The sequence below is a fragment of the Mytilus californianus genome, unplaced genomic scaffold (assembly GCF_021869535.1).
Source record: "Mytilus californianus isolate M0D057914Y unplaced genomic scaffold, xbMytCali1.0.p SCAF_6, whole genome shotgun sequence".
NCBI classification, from domain to species: Eukaryota; Metazoa; Mollusca; class Bivalvia; order Mytilida; family Mytilidae; genus Mytilus; species Mytilus californianus.
This window is the reverse complement of record NW_026262712.1, coordinates 117,754-140,061: the sequence shown is the minus strand read 5'-3', so window position 1 is coordinate 140,061 and position 22,308 is coordinate 117,754. Positions and strand designations below refer to the sequence as shown.

Genomic DNA, 22,308 nt, shown 5'->3' with positions numbered 1-22,308 from the left:
CAAGTTTTAAGGTATCTTTTGTCCAATGAACTAGGGCACTTTTCCTTTCACTGTGTGATGGGAAAAAATACGTTCTTGTTTTTCTCTGTCATATTTTTGGTCTTTAGTCAGATCCCATCTTTCTGGCTGTGTTAAGGATGTTCGCTACTCTGTTTCAAAATAACAAGCTTTTTAAAAGACTGTTATAAATTGATAGTATATAAATAAAGAAACTAAAAAAGCAGAATCAAATGAAGGGTCTGTGTGCTTGTTTTTGAGATATAAGCTATTGAAAATTTGGGGGGAAATAATTATCTCTAGACTTTTTATACATTTAACATTGGCAACTTTATTCTTTCAAAAACGATGAAAAAATAACAAGGATTTTGTAAGATTTTCAAAGATGACATTTTAAACTATATGTAATCAAATTATGGAAAGAAAAGTAGGGGTTACAATGTGTTAGTGGGCAACATTTTAAATAGCACTACATGGATAAAGCCAGAGGATTCTGAATATCTGGCAAAAATTAAAAAAACAAGAGGAGTGAACATCCTTAAGCCGTTTCATCAATCACCCCCGCTGTATCCGCTATTTCATCAGGGTTTCTTTTGGAAGAGGTCACACCAAAACCAAACAGACTCATACCGTGTACTAGTTATGTTTTAATATTATATTCTTGAGTTTCCCGGTATTGTGTACAGCGACCAGTCACGTGACAACAATCACATCAATTGTGAAGAATTTAAGCAAAGTTGAAACACATGTTTCCTTTCAGTAAAGTTGCATATTTTAGGATTATTTTTAAACTAGATTTTTATATTTTTTGTTTAAAATTCTTTTGTAACTTTTTTAACCTGCAAAAATACGAAAGTCCGTCGGGTGTAACTAACTACCATGGTAAGGTCCGAAACCCGTAAATGGAAAGTCATGGACCTTGGACCACCGCTAATTTGAACCTGGACACCAGAGAATTGTACATCTATTGTACACACCAGAGTATTGTACATCTATTGTACACACCAGAGTATTGTACATCTATTATACACACCAGAGTATTGTACATATATTGTACACACCAGAGTATTGTACATCTATTGTACACACCAGAGTATTGTACATCTATTGTACACACCAGAGTATTGTACATCTATTGTACACACCAGAGTATTGTACATCTATTGTACACACCAGAGTATTGTACATCTATTGTACACACCAGATAATTGAACATCTTTTGTACACACCAGAGTATTGTACATCTATTGTTCACACCAGAGTATTGTACATCTATTGTACACACCAGAGTATTGTACATCTATTGTACACACCAGAGTATTGTACATCTATTGTACACACCAGAGTATTGTACATCCATTGTACACACCAGAGTATTGTACATCTATTTATCTTTTAAACAGATTTCAAACATGTATATTTATTTATCTTTTAAACAGATTTCAAACATGTATATTTTATAGGTTGATAAAACAACAAAGAGAAATGGTGGAGATATTGTTGGAGAAGTTTTAAAGGTAAAGTTACTTAAAAAACATGACATTTGAAAGTTTTATTACAGTATTCAATGGCATTATTGGTAAGATTTGTGATAGGTGCATCTTCAGCGCAACAATCAGAAATCTAAGTGTTTTTTTATCAGTAGTATGAAATAAGTAGCTCAAATTAGGTCACTCTTAACCTACATTTCATTGCCTTGTATCCTCTCATATATGCTATATCATATCAAAGGGTGGCTGAGTGTTCTAAGTAGTTCATCTATGGATGATTACTAGCCTGTCAACACTCAGGTTGTGAGTTGGAACAGCACGTGGTAGGTGTCTTTGACTTGGGCTCCATCTTTCTCCACCAATAAAAATTGGCTGCCACAATATATCCAAGAGGGATGGTATGGACACACAATCAGTTAATCAAACCACTATCTTATAGCAGTTAATTTAGCCACTGATGCAGTAAGATAGTAAACTATTATCTGCGGCATGCACTTAAAGAGTTGTTATGGCCCTGCTGACTTAGGTGTTTTTGGAATTTTTGGAGTTTGCTTAGGTGTTTTTGGAATTTTTTGAATTTGAAAATCTCCACTACCATGACTACTGAAAATGTTTCAAGCTGTTTTTGCAAGCAGGGCTATTCGTGTCATTCCAACACATCTTATCAAGTTGTTTTTACTACATATATATGTATACTGTATCTGGCAGTCTGTGTAATCAGTGAAACCTTCTGACATGTATAAGACTAGATGTAATCAGTGAAGCATTGTGACATACATGTATAAAACTAGATGTAATCAGTGAAGCCTTGTGACATGTAAAAGACTAAATGTAATCAGTGAAGCCTTGTGACATGTATAAGTCTAAATGTTATCAGTGAAGCATTGTGAAATGTATAAAACTAGATGTAATCAGTGAAGCATTATGACATGTGTAAAACTAGATGTAATCAGTGAAGCATTGTGACATGTACAAGACTAGATGTAATCAGTGAAGCATTATGACATGTATAAAACTAGATGTAATCAGTGAAGCATTGTGACATACATGTATAAGACTAGATGTAATCAATGAAGCATTGTGACATGTAAAAGACCAAATGTAATCAGTGAAGCCTTGTGTCATGTATAAGTCTTAATGTAAGCAGAGCAGTATGTGACATGTAAAAGACTAGATGTAATCAGTGAAGCATTGTGACATGTATAAAGCTAGATGTAATCAGTGAAGCCTTGTGACATGTATAAGACTAGATGTAATTAGTGCCTTCTTCTTACATGTATAACACTAATTGTGAGGCTTTTGATCAATGAATTAAAACAAGATGTTTGATAAAAAAAAGAAAAGAAAAAGACTTAAACTATGACTTTAAATTACTCTAAAATATTGAGTCTCAGCGGATCACAAAAAATATAACATCACATGTATAAGACTTGATGTAATTAGTGAACCCTTGTGACATGTATAAGACTATATGTAATCAGTGAAGCCTTTTGACATGTAAAAGACTAAATGTAATCAGTGAAGCATTGTGACATGTATAAGACTAGATGTAATCAGTGAAGCATTGTGACATGTATAGAACTTGATGTAATCAGTGAAGCCTTTTGACATGTATAAGACTAGATGTAATCGATGCCATCTTGTGACATGTATCAGACTAAATGTTATCAGTGCAGCCTTGTGACATGTATAAGAATTGATGTAATCAGTGTAGCCCTGTGACATGTATAGGACTAGATGTCATCAGTGGAGCCTTGTGATATGTATCAGACTAAATGTAATCAGTGCCACCTTGTGACATGTATAAGACTAAATGTAATCAGTGCAGCCTTGTAACATGTGTAAGACTAAATGTAATCAGTGAAGCCCTGTGGCATGTATCAGACTTGATGTAATCAGTGGAGCCTTGTGACATGAATCAGACTAAATGATATCAGTGAAGCTCTGTGACATGTATCAGACTAAATGTAATCAGTGAAGCTTTGTGAGATGTATCAGACTAGATGTAATAAGTGAATCCTTGAGACATGTATGAGACTAAATGTAATAAGTGAAGCCTTGAGACATGTATGAGACTAAATGTAATAAGTAAAGTCCTGTGACATGTATCAGAGTTAATGTAATAAGTGAAGCCTTGTGACATGTATGAGACTAAATGTAATAAGTAAAGCCCTGTGACATGTATAAGACTTTATTTAATCAGTGAAGCATTGTGACATGTATCAGACTAAATGTTATCAGTGAAGCTCTGTGACATGTATCAAACTAAATGTAATCAGTGCCGCCTTGTGACATGTATAAGACTAAATGTAATCAGTGAAGCATTGTGACATGTATCAGACTAAATGTAATCAGTAAAGTCGTGTTACATGTATAAAACTAGATGTAATCAGTGAAGCCTTGAGACATGTATAAGACTAGATGTAATCAGTGAAGCATTATGACATGTATAAGACTAAATGTAATCAGTGAAGCCCTGTTGCATGCATCAGACTAGATCATGTAGATGTAATCAGTGAAGCCTTGAGACATGTATGTCTAAGAACATTTCATTGCTCTCTTAGAAATACCTGAAAATGTTAACTTGGTTAAAAGTTTTATGTTTTAATTTTGTTTTGTAGGCACATGGAGTGAAATATGTATTTACCTTAGTTGGAGGACATATCTCACCTATCTTAGTGGCTTGTGAAAAGTTAGGAATGAAAGTTATAGATACAAGACATGAGGTAAGTTGGAGCACACATCTCACCTATCAAAGTGGCTTGTGAAAAGTTAGGAATGAAAGTTATAGATACTAGACATGAGGTAAGTTTGAGGACACATCTCACCTATCTAAGTGGCTTGTGAAAAGTTAGGAATGAAAGCTTTAGTTACTAGACATGACATTGCATAATGTTAATTGAGGACACATCTCACCTTTCTCAGTAACTTTTGAAAAGTAAGAATGAAAGTTATAGATATTAGACATGAGTTAAGTTGGAGGACACATCTCACCTATCTTAGTGGCTTGTAAAAAGTTAGGAATGAGGGTTATAGATACTAGACATGAGTTAAGTTGGAGGACACATCTCACCTATCTTAGTGGCTTGTGAGAAGAAAGGAATGAAAGTTATAGATACTAGACATGAGGTCAGTTGAAGGACACATCTCACCTATCTTAGTGGCTTGTGAGAAGTAAGGAATGAAAGTTATAGATACTAGACATGAGGTCAGTTGAAGGACACATCTCACCTATCTTAGTGGCTTGTGAAAAGTTAGGAATGAAAGTTATAGATACTAGACATGAAGTAAGTTGGAAGGAATCGTTAGTATAGATTTTTTTTAGTTGACATATGTGCTACACAGGTGTAAGAGTTGACATATGTACTACACAGGTGTAAGGGTTGACATATGTACTACATAGATGTAAGAAGTTAAGTATATGTATTAAAGGTATTTAAGATTTGTGCATTGTATACATGTTTAAGTTTAATATGTATAACACATGTGTTTGATACTACACTATATAATTGTTTAATTTTTGAAATAGGATTTACATATGTGTTTAATTAGTACATAACTGATTTAGGTAACAGCTGTTTTTGCTGCGGATGCTGTTGCTAGGATGTCAGGAACAGTGGGTGTTGCAGCTGTCACAGCAGGTCCAGGTATGTTGATAGATCAATCACAGCAGGTCCAGGTATGTTGATAGATCAGTCTAAAAAGGTCCCCTGTCACAGCAGGTCCGGGTATGTTGATAGATCAGTCACAGCAGGTCAAGGTATGTTGATAAATAAGTCTAGTAAGGTCCACTGTCACAGCAGGTACAGGTATGTTGATAGATCAGTCTAGTAGGGTCCTCTGTCACAGCAGGTCCAAGTATGTTGATAGACCAGTCTCATAAGGTCCACTGTCACAGCAGGTCCAGGTATGTTGATAGATCAGTCTAGTAGGGTCCTCTGTCACATCAGGTCCAGGTATGTTGATAGATCAGTCTAGTAGGGTCCTCTGTCACAGCAGGTCCAGGTATGTTGATAAATCAGTCTAGTAAGGTCCACTGTCACAGCAGGTACAGGTATGTTGATATATCAGTCTAGTAGGGTCCTTTGTCACAGCAGGTCCAGGTATGTCGATAGATAAGTCTAATAAGGTCCACTGTCACAGCAGGTCCAGGTATGTTCATAGATCAGTCTAGTAGGGTCCTCTGTCACAGCAGGTCCAGGTATGTTGATAGATCAGTCTAATAAGATCCACTGTCACAGCAGGTCCAGGTATGTTGATAGATCAGTCTAATGAGGTCTACTGTCACAGCAGGTCCAGTTATGTTGATAATCAGTCTAGTAAGGACCACTGTCACAGCAGGTCCAGGTATGTTGATAGATCAGTCTAATAAGGTCCACTGTCACAGCAGGTCCAGGTATGTTGATAGATCAGTCTAATAAGATCCACTGTCACAGCAGGTCGAAGTATGTTGATAGATCAGTCTAATGAGGTCTACTGCCACGGCAGGTCCAGTAATGTTGATAGATCTGTCTAATAAGGTCCACCATCACAGCAGGTCCAGTTATGTTGATAGATCAGTCTATTGAGGTCCACTGTCACAGCAGGTCCAGGTATGTTGATAGATCTGTCTAATGAGGTCCACTGTCACATCAGGTCCAGTTATGTTGATAGATCAGTCTAATAAGGTCCACCATCACAGCAGGTCCAGTTATGTTGATAAATCTCTCTAATAAGGTCCATAAGCACAGCAGGTCCAGTTATGTTGATAGATCTGTCTAATGAGGTCCACCTTCACAGCAGGTCCAGGTATGTTGATAAATCTCTCTAATAAGGTCCATAGGCACAGCAGGTCCAGGTATGTTGATAAATCTCATTAATAATAAATTTTATTTTATTATTGTGTCACATACTGATTGATAGATCTTTATAATAAGATCCACCATTACAGCAGGTCCAGGTATGTTGATAAATCTCTCTAATAAGGTCCATAGGAACAGCAGGTCCAGTTATGTTAATAGATCTGTCTAATAAGGTCCTCCATCACAGGAGGTCCAGGTATGTTGATAGATCTCTATAATAAGGTCCATAGGCACAGCAGGTCCAGGTATGTTGATACATTTGTCTAATGAGGTGTACTGTCACAGCAGGTCCAGTTATGTTGATAAATCTGTCTAATAAGGTCCACCATCACAGCAGGTCCAGGTATGTTGATAGTTTAGTCTAATAAGGTCCACTGTCACAGCAGGTCCAGATATGTTGATAGATCAGTCTAGTAAGATCTACTGTTACAGCAGGTCCAGGTATGTTGATAGATCAGTCTAATGAGGTCCACTGTCACAGCAGGTCCAGATATGTTGATAGATCAGTCTAGTAAGGTCTACTGTCACAGCAGGTCCAGGTATGTTGATAGATCTGTCCAATAAGGTCCACCATCACAGCAGGTCCAGGTATGTTGATAGATCAGTCTAATGAGGTCCACTGTCACAGCAGGTCCAGTTATGTTGATAGATCTGTCTAATAAGGTCCCCTGTCACATCAGGTCCAGATATGTTGATAGATCAGTCTAGTAAGGTCTACTGTCACAGCAGGTCCAGGTATGTTGATATATCAGTCTAATAAGGTCCACTGTCATTAGGGTCCAGGTATGTTGATAGATCAGTCTTATAAGGTCCATGGTCACAGCATCAAGGTCCACTGTCAATAGGGTCCAGGTATGATGATAGATCAGTATAATAAGGACTACTGTTACAGCAGGTCCAGGTATGTTGATAGATCAGTCACAGCAGGTCCAGGTATGTTGATAGATCATTCAAATTAGGTCCACTGTCACAGCAAAAAATTATTAGCAAACCAGAGAAAAATTGTTTCAGGCATGTTTTTTACCTTCCAAAACTTGAGAATTTGAGGGATTGTAAACTAAAACTACTTATACAAGTAAATTTTTGGAGAAGACTAAGGGGAGACTATTCAAACCTTGAAAAGAAAATATAAATCTTACAAATTAGTTATACAAGTATGTAATTACTTCAATCTTCAAGTAAATAATAATGACTTGTACTTGTACTACCCCTGACTATAAATGATTTCTCTGGATTGCTCAGTCAGTGTAACTAAATGTTATCTCTGGATTGCTCAGTCAGTGTAACCAAATGTTATCTCTTGATTGTCTAGTCAGTGTAGCTAGCTGATTTCTTTTGATTGCCCGGTCAGTGTAACTAAATGTTATCTCTTGATTGTCTAGTCAGTGTAGCTAGCTGATTTCTTTTGATTGCCCGGTCAGTGTAACTAAATGTTATCTCTTGATTGTCTAGTCAGTGTAGCTAGCTGATTTCTCTTGATTGCCCAGTCAGTGTAACTAAATGTTATCTCTTGATTGCCCAGTCAGTGTAACTAAATGTTATCTCTTGATTGCCAAGTCAGTGTAACCAAATATTATCTCTTGATTGCCCAGTCAGTGTAACTAAATGTTATCTCTTGATTGCCCAGTGAGTGTAACTAAATGTTTTCTCTTGATTGCCAAGTCAGTGTAACTAAATGTTATCTCTTGATTGCCAAGTCAATGTAGCTAAATGTTATCTCTTGAGTGCCCAGTCAGTGTAACTCAATGTTATCTCTTGATTGCTCTGTCAGTGCCCAGTCATTGTAACTAAATGTTATCTCTTGATTGCTCAGTCAGTGAAACTAAATGTTATCTCTTGATTGCTCCGCCAGTGTTACTAAATGTTATCTCTTGATTGCCAAGTCAGTGTAACTAAATGTTATCTCTTGATTACCCAGTCAGTGTAACCAAATATTATCTCTTGATTGCCAAGTCAGTGTAGCTAAATGTTATCTCTTGAGTGCCCAGTCAGTGTAACTCAATGTTATCTCTTGATTGCTCTGTCAGTGTAACTAAATGTTATCTCTTGATTGCCAAGTCAGTGTAGCTAAATGTTATCTCTTGAGTGCCCAGTCAGTGTAACCAAATATTATCTCTTGATTGCTCTGTCAGTGTAACTTAATGTTATCTCTTGAGTGCCCAGTCAGTGTAACTCAATGTTATCTCTTGAGTGCCCAATCAGTGTTACTCAATGGTATCTTTTGATTGCCCAGTCAGTGTAACTAAATGTTATCTCTTGATTGCCCAATCAATGTAGCTAAATGATATCTATTGATTGCCCAGTCAGTGTAGCTAACTGATTTCTTTTGATTGCATAGTCAGTGTAACTAAATGATTTCTTTCGATTGCCCAGTCAGTTTAACTAAATGATATCTTTTTATGGCCCAGTCAGTGTAACTAAATGTTATCTCTTTATTGCCCAGTCAGTGTAACTAAATGTTGTCACTTGATTGCCCAGTCAATGTAGCTAAATGATATCTCTTGATTGCCCAATCAGTGTAACTTAATGTGATCTCTCGATTGCTCAATCAATGTAGCTAATATATATCTCTTGATTGCCCAGTCAGTGTAGCTTACTGATTTCTTTTGATTGCATAGTCAGTGTAACTAAATGATTTCTTTTGATTGCCCAGTCAGTGTAACTAAATGATATCTCCTGATTGCCCAGTCAGTGTAACCAAATGTTATATCTTGAATGCCAAGTCAGTGTAACCAAATGTTATCTCTTGATTGCTCCGTCAGTGTAACTAAATGTTATCTCTTGACTGCCCAATCAATGTAGCTAAATGATATCTCTTGATTGTCCAGTCAGTGTAGCTAACTGATTTCTTATGATTGCGTAGTCAGTGTAACTAAATGTTATCTCTTGAATGACCAGTCAATGTAGTTAACTGATTTCTCTTGATTGCCAGTCAGTGTAACTTAATGTTATCTCTTGATTGCCCAGTCAGTGTAACCAAATGTTATCTCTTGAGTGCCCAATCAGTGAAACTAAATGTTATCACTTGATTGCCCAGTCAATGTAGCTAAATGATATCTCTTGATTGCCCAGTCAGTGTAACTAAATGTTATCTCTTGAGTGCCCAGTCAGTGTAACTAAATGTTATCTTTTGATTGCCCAGTCAGTGTAACTAAATGTTACCTCTTGATTGCCCATTCAGTGTAACTGTATGTTATCTCTTGATTGACCAGTCAGTGTAACTAAATGTTATCTTTTGATTGCCCAGTCAGTGTAACTAAATGTTATCTCTTGATTGCCCAGTCAATGTAGTTAACTGATTTCTCTTGATTGCCCAGTCAGTGTAACTAAATGTTATCTCTTGAGTGCCCAGTCAGTGTAGCTAACTGATTTCTAATGATTGCGTAGTCAGTGTAACTAAATGTTATCTCTTGATTGACCAGTCAATGTAGCTAAATGATATCTCTTGATTGCCCAATCAGTGTAACTTAATGTGATCTCTCGATTGCTCAATCAATGTAGCTAATATATATCTCTTGATTGCCCAGTCAGTGTAGCTTACTGATTTCTTTTGATTGCATAGTCAGTGTAACTAAATGATTTCTTTTGATTGCCCAGTCAGTGTAACTAAATGATATCTCCTGATTGCCCAGTCAGTGTAACCAAATGTTATATCTTGAATGCCAAGTCAGTGTAACCAAATGTTATCTCTTGATTGCTCCGTCAGTGTAACTAAATGTTATCTCTTGACTGCCCAATCAATGTAGCTAAATGATATCTCTTGATTGTCCAGTCAGTGTAGCTAACTGATTTCTTATGATTGCGTAGTCAGTGTAACTAAATGTTATCTCTTGAATGACCAGTCAATGTAGTTAACTGATTTCTCTTGATTGCCAGTCAGTGTAACTTAATGTTATCTCTTGATTGCCCAGTCAGTGTAACCAAATGTTATCTCTTGAGTGCCCAATCAGTGAAACTAAATGTTATCACTTGATTGCCCAGTCAATGTAGCTAAATGATATCTCTTGATTGCCCAGTCAGTGTAACTAAATGTTATCTCTTGAGTGCCCAGTCAGTGTAACTAAATGTTATCTTTTGATTGCCCAGTCAGTGTAACTAAATGTTACCTCTTGATTGCCCATTCAGTGTAACTGTATGTTATCTCTTGATTGACCAGTCAGTGTAACTAAATGTTATCTTTTGATTGCCCAGTCAGTGTAACTAAATGTTATCTCTTGATTGCCCAGTCAATGTAGTTAACTGATTTCTCTTGATTGCCCAGTCAGTGTAACTAAATGTTATCTCTTGAGTGCCCAGTCAGTGTAGCTAACTGATTTCTAATGATTGCGTAGTCAGTGTAACTAAATGTTATCTCTTGATTGACCAGTCAATGTAGTTAACTGATTTCTCTTGATTGCCCGGTCAGTGTAACTTAATGTTATCTCTTGATTGCCCAGTCAGTGTAACTAAATGTTATCTCTTGATTGCCCATTCAGTGTAACTTAATGTTATCTCTTGATTGCCCAGTCAGTGTAACTAAATGTTATCTCTTGATTGCCCAGTCAGTGTAACTAAATGTTATCTCTTAATTGCCCAGTCAGTGTAACTAAATGTTATCTCTTGATTGCCGAGTCAGTGTAACTAAATGATATCTCGTGATTGCCTAGTCAGTGTAACTAAATGTTATCTCTTGATTGCCCAGTCATTGTAGTTAACTTATTTCTCTTGATTGCCCATTGGAAATTGAACTTTTTGGAGGCAGAAATGATTCTTCAAATTTAAATTTCAGGTTTGACAAACACAGTTACAGCAGTGAAAAATGCCCAGATGGCTGAATCACCAGTATTGTTAATAGGTGGGGCTGCAGCTACACTACTTAAGGTAAATATCTACAGTCCTCACACTTTAATAAGCTCCAATGATATTTTAAATATTCCTGGTATATTGATGTAGCGCTTGATAGTTTTTGTGTATGATCCTTTAAATGTTATAAAACTTTCAGTCTTCCACATCCATTCCTTGTGTGTTGACCCTCTTTTTTAATGATGTTAATAGTCAGAATTTCACATACCCCAATACATTACCACCTGACAAGGGTATCAACAGGTTGAGTATAGAAAACATTGCAGTATACAATATGTATCCCTGAATAATTGATCTTTACAATAAGAGCATTTAAAGTTACATATAGATTTAATGTGATTAATCTCTCTTTCTGTAACTTTCTCTCAGATAATACTTATAGTTTTTACTCATCTGTTTTGCTACAATGTGTATCATGGATTACTTTATAAAATGATTATTTTTGAAGGCAAGCATAACTTTACTCTAATAGCATATAACTATTTTAGTTTAACATAATTAAAAATAGATAATATGCAACAATATTTAGTTAAATATTACATTTAAAGGAGTCAAAATTTTTTTCACAAACTTGGACTTTATTTTTTCCTTTGCAATATGATATTCAAGGAATTGGTATTTTTTTTATTCCATTCTATAACCTAACCATTTGGTTTTGTTTCATTTAATTTACATTTATAGATATAATTCTTTTTAATATGACTAACAGATTCAAATGCACCCAAGAAACACATTCTCTTTGTTGAGAACAAAGTTTACCAAAAAACAAAACAAGTTTTACAATATTTGAAAAAGACTTCCACAATTGAAATGTTATTGTGCATTAAAAAAATGTGTTCAATGGTTTCTTTAACAAGTTTACAAAAACTATATAACTTAGTATCTTTTAATTTAATTTTGTACAAAAGGGTATTAATTACTATGAATCTATGCAAAAGTATGTTCTGAAAGGTTCTGAAAAAACCCATCTCTACAGGACTATATCAGGGCTGGGTTACTCTACAGGATATAGATCAATAACAATATGTATTTCTATTTCAAGGGAGGGGTGCCGTACAGGATATAGATAAAAACTACATGTATTTCTATTCCATTGGAGGGATGCCGTACAGGATATAGATAAAACTACGATTATTTCTGTTTAAGGGCTGGGCTACCCTACAGGATATAGATCAATAACAACATGTATATCGAGGGGTGCCCTACAGGATGTAGATAAACACTACTTGTATTTCTGTTTAAGGGCAGGGCTATCCTACAGGATATAGATTAATAACAACTAGTATTACTATTTCAAGGGAGGGGTGCCATACAAGATACAGATCTATAACAACTTGTATTCCTATTTTAAGGGAGGGGTGCCCTACAGGATATAGATCAATAACCACATGTATTTCTATTTTAAGGGAGGGGTGCCCTACAGGATAAAGGTAAAAACTAATTGTATTTCTGTTTAAGGGCTGGGCTATCCTACAGGATATAGATCAATAACAACATGTATATCGAGGGGTGCCCTACAGGATGTAGATAAACACTACTTGTATTTCTGTTTAAGGGCGGGGCTACCCTACAGGATATAGATCAATAACAACTAGTATTACTATTTGAAGGGAGGGGTGCCCTACAGGATATAGATAAACAACAACTTGTATTCCTTTTTATAGAGAGGGGTGCCCTACATGATATAGATAAAAACTACATTTTTTTCTGTTTCATTGGAGAGGCGGCCTACAGGATATAGATAATCAACTACTTGTATTGTTAAAGATCATACAACTTGTATTTCTGTTTCAAGGGAGTTGTGCCTTACAGGATATTGATAAAATCTACTTGTATTTCTGTTTCAGGGCAGGGCTACCGAACAGGATATAGATCAATTATAACTTGTATTCCTATTTCAAGGGAGGGGTGCCCTACAGGATAAAGATAAAAACAATATGTATTTCTGTTTCATTGGATGGGTGCCGTACAGGATAAAGATAAAATTACTTGTATTTCTGTTTCAGGGCAGAGCTTCCCTACAGGATATAGATAAGTAATAACTTGAATTCCTATTTTAGGGGAGGGCTACCCTACAGGATATAGATAACAAACTACTGTAAATTTAGAAATAATTGTGAAATTTTATTATTGGGAATAATGTGACTAGGTGAGAATCACAGTAATAAGAACTAGCATTCTGATATCGGATACATATCTCTGTATGAAGACTTTCCTGAAACAGCAATAATTAATGTTGCATTTTTGTCTTTTCTTCAAAAATTGCATTTATAAATGCATGCAATTATATCTTAAATTACAGTACGTACTACGTATATCTATTTATGTTTCATGGGAGGGGTTGCATACAGGATATCAATTAATAACGACTTGTATTTGTGTTGTTTAAAGGTAGGGGTGCCCACGGGATATACATAAATAACAACTTGTAATTTTATTTCAGGGAAGAGGTGCACTACAGGATATAGACCAGATGTCTTTATTTAAACCTTTATGTAAATACTGTGCTACTGTCACGAAAGTTAGAGATATCGTTCCTACATTGAAAACTGCTTTAAATGAGGCCCAGTCTGGCACACCAGGTAAGCATTCATATCATTACTAGATACAACTTTCAAGTCAAGTTTGGAACACTAGGCTGGGTATAGTCCATATACTGAAAACAAATTGAAGTGAGGCCCAGTCTGGCACACCAGGAAGAATATATTCTGACAGTAGAGACAGATTACAGTAAGACATATTCTGGTACTCTAGGTAAGGCACAGTCCCAACACTTAAGACTTATTTATTTAAAGACTAGCGACTCTTTACACAAAAAATCTTACGATTAAAATTGATCGTAAGCTATACTGAAATGTGTATGACTTAGGAGTATTTTTACTCTTAAGATTTTTTGTGAAAAGAGCTGCAGTCTGGCACACCAGACAATCTGTCAGGTACACCTGAAGGTCTGACACACTAGACAAGGTAAAGTTTCTACAACAATCTTTCAGGTGAACATTAAGAACTTCTGTAATTATCCTTACTTACATGTAACTCTGATGACACATGAAAACAAAAGTCATGTGAAGGTAGGTAAAATTTTTAAGGAAAAAAATAGCTTATTGATTATTTGTGTGTTTCCGTTTTTTTAGTTTAATAGTTGATGTTCAGTAGTTGTCGTTTGTTGATGTGGTTCATAAGTGTTTCTCGCTTCTCATTTTTTATATAGATAAGACCCTTGGTTTTCCCTTTTGAATGGTTTTACAATAGTAATTTTTGGGGCCCTTTATAGCTTGCTGTTTGGTGTGAGCCAAGGCTCTGTGTTGAAGACCGTACGATCTATCTTTTATCCATGTTGTTGCCTGTTTATCTTAGACATGGTTTTGTTTACCCTGTGCTATCTTCTACACCTTTGTTTACCCTGTGCTATCTTCTACACCTTTGTTTACCCTGTGCTATCTTCTTCACCTTTGTTTACCCTGTGATATATTCTGTCATTTTAGCGGTATTTTTTCATTGCCATATAAGCAGGAAGTTTGGCTAGCCATAAAACCAGGTTCAATCCACCATTTTTTCTTAAGATGTTATGTACCAAGTCAGGAATATGGCAGTTGTTATCAAATAGTCCGTTTCTATGTATGTTGGTGTTTCTTTTTGTAGCAGTTCAGTGTTTCTGTTATTCCATTGTTTTCCTCTTATAGTTGATGTGTTTCCCTCGGTTTTGGTTTGTGACTCGGATTTGTTTTCGCTTAATCAATTGATGACTATTGAACAGCAGTATACTACTGTTGCCTTTATCTATACCTTTGATAACCCTGTGATATCTTCTACACCTTTGTTTACCTTGTGATATCTTCTACACCTTTGTTTACCTTGTGATATCTTCTACACCTTTGTTTACCTTGAGATATCTTCTACACCTTTGTTTACCCTGTGATAACTTCTACACCTTTGTTTACCCTGTGGTATCTTCTACACCTTTGTTTACCTTGTGATATCTTCTACACCTTTGTTTACCCTGTGGTATCTTCTTCACCTTTGTTTACCTTGTGATATCTTCTACACTTTTGCTTACCCTGAGATATCTTCTACACCTTTGTTTACCCTGAGATATCTTCTACACCTTTGTTTTCCCTGTGATATCTTCTACACCTTTGTTTACCCTGTGGTATCTTCTACACCTTTGTTTACCCTGTGGTATCTTCTACACCTTCGTTTACCCTGTGGTATCTTCTACACCTTTGTTTACCCTGTCATGTCTTCTACACCTTTGTTTACCCTGTCATGTCTTCTACACCTTTGTTTACCCTGAGATGTCTTCTACACCTTTGATTACCATGTGATTTCTTCTACACCTTTGTTTACCTTATCTGTGTTTGTTTCATGCAGACATTTTTTTCTTTTACAGGTCCTGTTTTTGTTGAGTTTCCCATTGATGTATTATATCCGTATGACATTGTTTACTCACAGCTTGGTGTGAAGGAGACAGGACCTGTAAGTCTTGTTCAACGAATAATTAATTGGTAAGTCATAAATTAATTAAAAAAAGAAAAACCAAACTGTAACCTAATGGTTATATGTACATTCTTTGAAATTGATATGAAAGGTGAAGGTTACCATGGACATTAACTGACAATACTGTATTTTTCATATTTTTAGTGGGGCTTATTTGGCGAAACACTGTGTCACTCTCTGTTAAATTAATTTCCAATGTTTCAAACATTAGATGATTAAGAGCTAGACTTATGTATAGACACCTATATGTATTTATTGTTGCTGCATGTTGACATCTAGATGGCCTTCTGATTGTTTGTGATGCTACTTTATAATTGACCTATACCTTCTGGTAAATTTTGTTAAAAGGTGGTTGTGGTATTGACAAATACCCCACAATTTCTTTTACCCTAATTTTCTTATGGAAGAAATCAACCAAATCACTATTTTATTGGTTTATACTTGTTCAGTGTTCCTGTTTTGACAGGTTGGAGTTGCACCATACTCCTTCAGTGTAGCCCTTTATTGTTGATTTTTGGTTTATACTTGTTCAGTGTTCCTGTTTTGATAGGAAAGAGTTACATCATGCTCCTTCAGTGTAGCCCTTTATTGTTGGTTTTTGGTTTATACTTGTTCAGTGTTCCTGTTTTGATAGGATAGAGTTACATCATGCTCCTTCAGTGTAGCCCTTTATTGTTAGTTTTTGGTTTAAACTTGTTCAGTGTTCCTGTTTTGATAGGATAGAGTTACATCATGCTCCTTCAGTGTAGCCCTTTATTGTTAGTTTTTGGTTTAAACTTGTTCAGTGTTCCTGTTTTGATAGGATAGAGTTACATCATGCTCCTTCAGTGTAGCCCTTTATTGTTAGTTTTTGGCTTATACTTGTTCAGTGTTCCTGTTTTGACAGGTTGGAGTTACATCAAATCAATTGACAGATTAATTTTATTCCTTAATCAAATTTGTACAGTTTACAAGATGTCATTGACATGTCTGCAATTAGGATTTGTATGAAGGTTTTTAAAAAATGTTACATAGTAAAAACGTGTTTAAAATCATCACTTTATTCAACTTAAGGACAACCGTTAAAAGTCACATGATATGGATTTTTCTAGCCTTCCACATGGACCGGTATTCGGACCCATTCCCAATGTCAAAAACCCCTTTATTTTTCCCAATTTTGGGCAAGTCAGGGGCATTACTTAAACAAGTTATTTTTTTTAATTACTTATACCGGTAAATTTTGTTTTTAAAAATGATTAAATTACCAATAAAGTTATTTTATATTTCAAGAAAAGCATGAACTAAATGTAGTTTTCATGAATTTATTTATCATTTTATTACATAAAATAAAGAATTTATTAAATTTACTTAATGAACTGTATAATGTAGGTACTTACTTAATGAACTGTATAATGTAGGTACTTACGTAATGAACTGTATAATGTAGGTACTTACGTAATGAACTGTATAGTTTGTAGGTACTTACGTAATTAACTGTATAATGTAGTTACTTACGTAATGAACTGTATAATGTAAGTACTTACGTAATGAACTGCATAATGTAGGTACTTACGTAATGAACTGTATGTTTTGTAGGTACTTACTTAATGAACTGTATAGTTTTTAGGTACTTACGTAATGAACTGTATAGTTTGTAGGTACTTATGTAATGAACTGTATAATGTAGGTACTTACGTAATGGACTGTATAATGTAGGTACTTACGTAATGGACTGTATAATGTAGGTAAAATTGAGAATGGAAATGGGGAATGTGTCAAAGAGACAACAACCCGACCATAGAGCAGACAACAGCCGAATGCCACCAATGGGTCTCCGGCACCCGGAGGCGTCCTTCAGCTGGCCCCTAAACAAATATGTATACTAGTTCAGTGATAATGGATGTCATACTAAACTCCAAATTATACACAGGAAACTAAAATTAAAAATGATACAAGACTAACAAAGGCCAGAGGCTCCTGACTTGGGACAGGTGCAAAAATGCGGCGGGGTTAAACATGTTTTTTGAGATCTCAACCATCCCCCTATACCTCTAGCCAATGTAGAAAAAACAAACGCACAACAATACGCACAGTAAAACTCAGAAAAAGAGAAGTCCCAGTTCGATGTCAGAATAGGAAACAAAAGAAAATAAACAAAATGACAATAATACATAAATAACAACAGACTACTAGCAGTTACTGACATTCCCAATGTCAAAAACCCTACATTTTTCCCAATTTTGGGCAGTCAGGGGCATTACTTAAACAAGTTATTTTTTTTAATTACTTATACAGGTAAATTTTGTTTTTAAAAATGATTAAATTACCAATAAAGTTATTTTATATTTCAATAAAAGCATGAACCAAATGTAGTTTTCATGAATTTATTTATCATTTTATTACATAAAATAAAGAATTTATTAAATTTTAGAGGAGTATAGAGATAAAAAGTTACTTTAAAAATAATGACAAAAATATTACTTGAATAAGTTATTTTATACATCCAGGGTCCTTTTTCCCAAAATAAACAGATAAACCCCTGACCTGATACTACAAGTAAAAAAACAATGGCGGTCGCTATCATCAAACGGGCATGTTTCATTTAATTTTCATACATTTACGTTCTGTATTCCTTGTAAGAACCATATACAAAGTAAGTAATAAACTCGGGAAACACCTACACTAATTTGGCTATTGACAGAATCCTTCATCTCTAATTTGGACATGATCAAATGCAACTTCCGGGCAACAACGGAAAACACAAGAAAATGCAAAAAGCAAGTACTAAAGCATTTAAATGATTTTTATTTGCATATAACATTATAAATCAGATATAAGAAGGTACAAATATACATGTAAAACATAACAACAATCACTTTTATGCTACTTAAATATTTTCCTCCAGACCACCTTGTTTTCTTTGTCGGAATTCGGCCTGAAAAAATGTTAAAGAACAGTGTAGCCATGCATTATACGCACCCTCCTTTTCAGAAATCATTCCCAGGGTAAAAACCCGTGTACTTTACACACCTAAAGACGGTAATTTTGATGCTTCAGTAATTGTTCTGTTAATATTTTTTCAAACACTAACTAATGTGAAAATATATTTACTTTATTTTTAAAATTAAGATTTCTTTAGAGTATGTAGAAGAAGATAACTTCTTCTTATCGATTTGTTAGTTTCAAATAGCTCAATGAGAAATATTCATAGATCCAAGATGCAGATGATAGCCAAAGTTTACATATCATAATAGCTTTAGCTTGTTTTAATAGCAGATTCCTTTTCTAGTCAAACATAGCTGGGTCCGTACCAGACCCTTAGACTTATTTTTCCTTTTCACCTATGTTTCAGTCCAGTATCTGCAGGTGATCCAAAAGACGAGAGTTTGTTGGCCCATTTCCAGTTTTCTTAATTTTAGATCATAGTGTTTGAGATCTTAATGCATTGATGGTCAAATGATATTCAAATCAAACGCTGCATTGATTTTGTCAAAATAATGTTCAGTATTCTCGTATTTTATCCTTAAATGGCTTAAGAAAATCAGAGATATTTCGAGTAACAAAACATACTGGAATGACCAACAGAGACTTGTTCCTCTTCTATACTTGACACTTATCCAAAGCATGACGACAATGTCTTAGTTTGTTTAACTGGGACAAGGGGCTCATTATCTTGATCAATACAATAATTTATTTGAACTTTTTGACCCCTTTGGAAAATTAGAATAGGACATTTCAATAAAGTATGAGCCAATGGCATAGGGTGCTATCCATAAAGGATCTCTGCTAAGCTAGTAAAACAAAGCTGAATAATCATTTAGAGATAAATTTTGTAGCTTTATAACCCCTCTGACTCCCGAAAATATCTTTCACCTATGACTAGGTGACCTGTGCAAGTGAATTAAATAGAATAGTAATCTTTAAATGTTCCAAATGACTTGAACTGTATAGTTTGTAGGTACTTATGTAATGAACTGTATAGTTTGTAGGTACTTACGTAATGAACTGTATAGTTTGTAGGTACTTACGTAATGTACTGTATAGTTTGTAGGTACTTACGTAATGAACTGTATAATGTAGGTACTTACGTAATGTACTGTATAATGTAGGTACTTACGTAATGAACTGTATAATGTAGGTACTTACGTAATGGAATGTATAATGTAGGTACTTACATAATGAACTGTATAATGTAGGTACTTACGTAATGTACTGTGTAATGTAGGTACTTACGTAATGGAATGTATAATGTAGGTACTTACGTAATGAACTGTATAGTTTGTAGGTACTTACGTAATGTACTGTGTAATGTAGGTACTTACGTAATGAACTGTATAATGTAGGTACTTACGTAATGAACTGTATAGTTTGTAGGTACTTACGTAATGAACTGTGTAGTTTGTAGGTACTTACGTAATGAACTGTATAGTTTGTAGGTACTTACGTAATGAACTGTGTAATGTAGGTACTTACGTAATGAACTGTATAATGTAGGTACTTACTTAATGAACTGTATAATGTAGGTACTTACTTAATCAACAGTATAATGTAGGTACTTACGTAATGAACTGTACAGTTTGTAGGTACTTACGTAATGTACTGTATAATGTAGGTACTTACGTAATGAACTGTACAGTTTGTAGGTACTTATGTAATGAACTGTATAGTTTGTAGGTACTTACGTAATGAACTGTATAGTTTGTAGGTACTTACGTAATGTACTGTGTAATGTAGGTACTTACGTAATGTACTGTATAATGTAGGTACTTACGTAATGAACTGTATAGTTTGTAGGTACTTACGTAATGAACTGTATAGTTTGTAGGTACTTACGTAATGTACTGTGTAATGTAGGTACTTACGTAATGTACTGTATAATGTAGGTACTTACGTAATGAACTGTATAGTTTGTAGGTACTTACGTAATGAACTGTATAATGTAGGTACTAACGTAATGAACTGTATAGTTTGTAGGTACTTACGTAATGTACTGTGTAATGTAGGTACTTACGTAATGGAATGTATAATGTAGGTACTTACATAATGAACTGTATAATGTAGGTACTTACGTAATGTACTGTGTAATGTAGGTACTTACGTAATGGAATGTATAATGTAGGTACTTACGTAATGAACTGTATAGTTTGTAGGTACTTACGTAATGTACTGTGTAATGTAGGTACTTACGTAATGAACTGTATAATGTAGGTACTTACGTAATGAACTGTATAGTTTGTAGGTACTTACGTAATGAACTGTATAGTTTGTAGGTACTTACGTAATGAACTGTGTAATGTAGGTACTTACGTAATGAACTGTATAATGTAGGTACTTACTTAATGAACTGTATAATGTAGGTACTTACTTAATCAACAGTATAATGTAGGTACTTACGTAATGAACTGTACAGTTTGTAGGTACTTACGTAATGTACTGTATAATGTAGGTACTTACGTAATGAACTGTACAGTTTGTAGGTACTTACGTAATGTACTGTATAATGTAGGTACTTACATAATGAACTGTATAATGTAGGTACTTACGTAATGAACTGTATAATGTAGGTACTTACGTAATGAACTGTTTAATGTAGGTACTTACGTAATGGACTGTATAATGTAGGTACTTTCGTAATGAACTGCATAGTTTGTAGGTACTTACGTAATGAACTGTATAATGTAGGTACTTACATAATGAACTGTATAATGTAGGTACTTACATAATGAACTGTATAATGTAGGTACTAACGTAATGGACTGTATAATGTAGGTACTTACGTAATGAACTGTATAATGTAGGTACTTACGTAATGAACTGTATAATGTAGGTACTTACTTAATGAACTGTATAATGTAGGTACTTACTTAATGAACTGTATAATGTAGGTACTTACGTAATGAACTGTATAATGTAGGTACTTACTTAATGAACTGTATAATGTAGGTACTTACGTAATGAACTGTATAATGTAGGTACTTACTTAATGAACTGTATAATGTAGGTACTTACGTAATGAACTGTATAATGTAGGTACTTACTTAATGAACTGTATAATGTAGGTACTTACGTAATGGACTGTATAATGTAGGTACTTACGTAATGAACTGTATAATGTAGGTACTTACATAATGAACTGTATAATGTAGGTACTTACGTAATGAACTGTATAATGTAGGTACTTACGTAATGAACTGTATAATGTAGGTACTTACGTAATGGACTGTATAATGTAGGTACTTACGTAATGAACTGTATAATGTAGGTACTTACATAATGAACTGTATAATGTAGGTACTTACGTAATGGACTGTATAATGTAGGTACTTTCGTAATGAACTGTATAGTTTGTAGGTACTTATGTAATGAACAGTATAATGTAGGTACTTACGTAATGAACTGTACAGTTTGTAGGTACTTACGTAATGAACTGTATAATGTAGGTACTTACGTAATGAACTGTTTAATGTAGGTACTTACGTAATGAACTGTTTAATGTAGGTACTTACGTAATGAACTGTATAATGTAGGTACTTATGTAATGAACTGTTTAATGTAGGTACTTACGTAATGAACTGTTTAATGTAGGTACTTACGTAATTAACTGTTTAATGTAGGTACTTATGTAATGAACTGTTTAATGTAGGAACTTACGTAATGAACTG

The 22,308-nt window shown here is 34.7% G+C and overlaps 1 protein-coding gene across 1 annotated transcript in view; it reads left to right on the top strand.

Moving 5' to 3' along the window:
* LOC127706956 (2-hydroxyacyl-CoA lyase 2-like) overlaps positions 1-22,308 on the top strand; it is a 68,167-nt gene that overhangs the window by 6,000 nt on the left and 39,859 nt on the right. The window contains exons 2-7 of the mRNA XM_052211688.1: positions 1,461-1,514; positions 4,109-4,213; positions 5,056-5,134; positions 11,097-11,188; positions 13,614-13,752; positions 15,561-15,675. Coding sequence (XP_052067648.1) covers positions 1,461-1,514; positions 4,109-4,213; positions 5,056-5,134; positions 11,097-11,188; positions 13,614-13,752; positions 15,561-15,675 — 584 coding nt within the window. The remainder of the gene's footprint in view (positions 1-1,460; positions 1,515-4,108; positions 4,214-5,055; positions 5,135-11,096; positions 11,189-13,613; positions 13,753-15,560; positions 15,676-22,308) is intronic.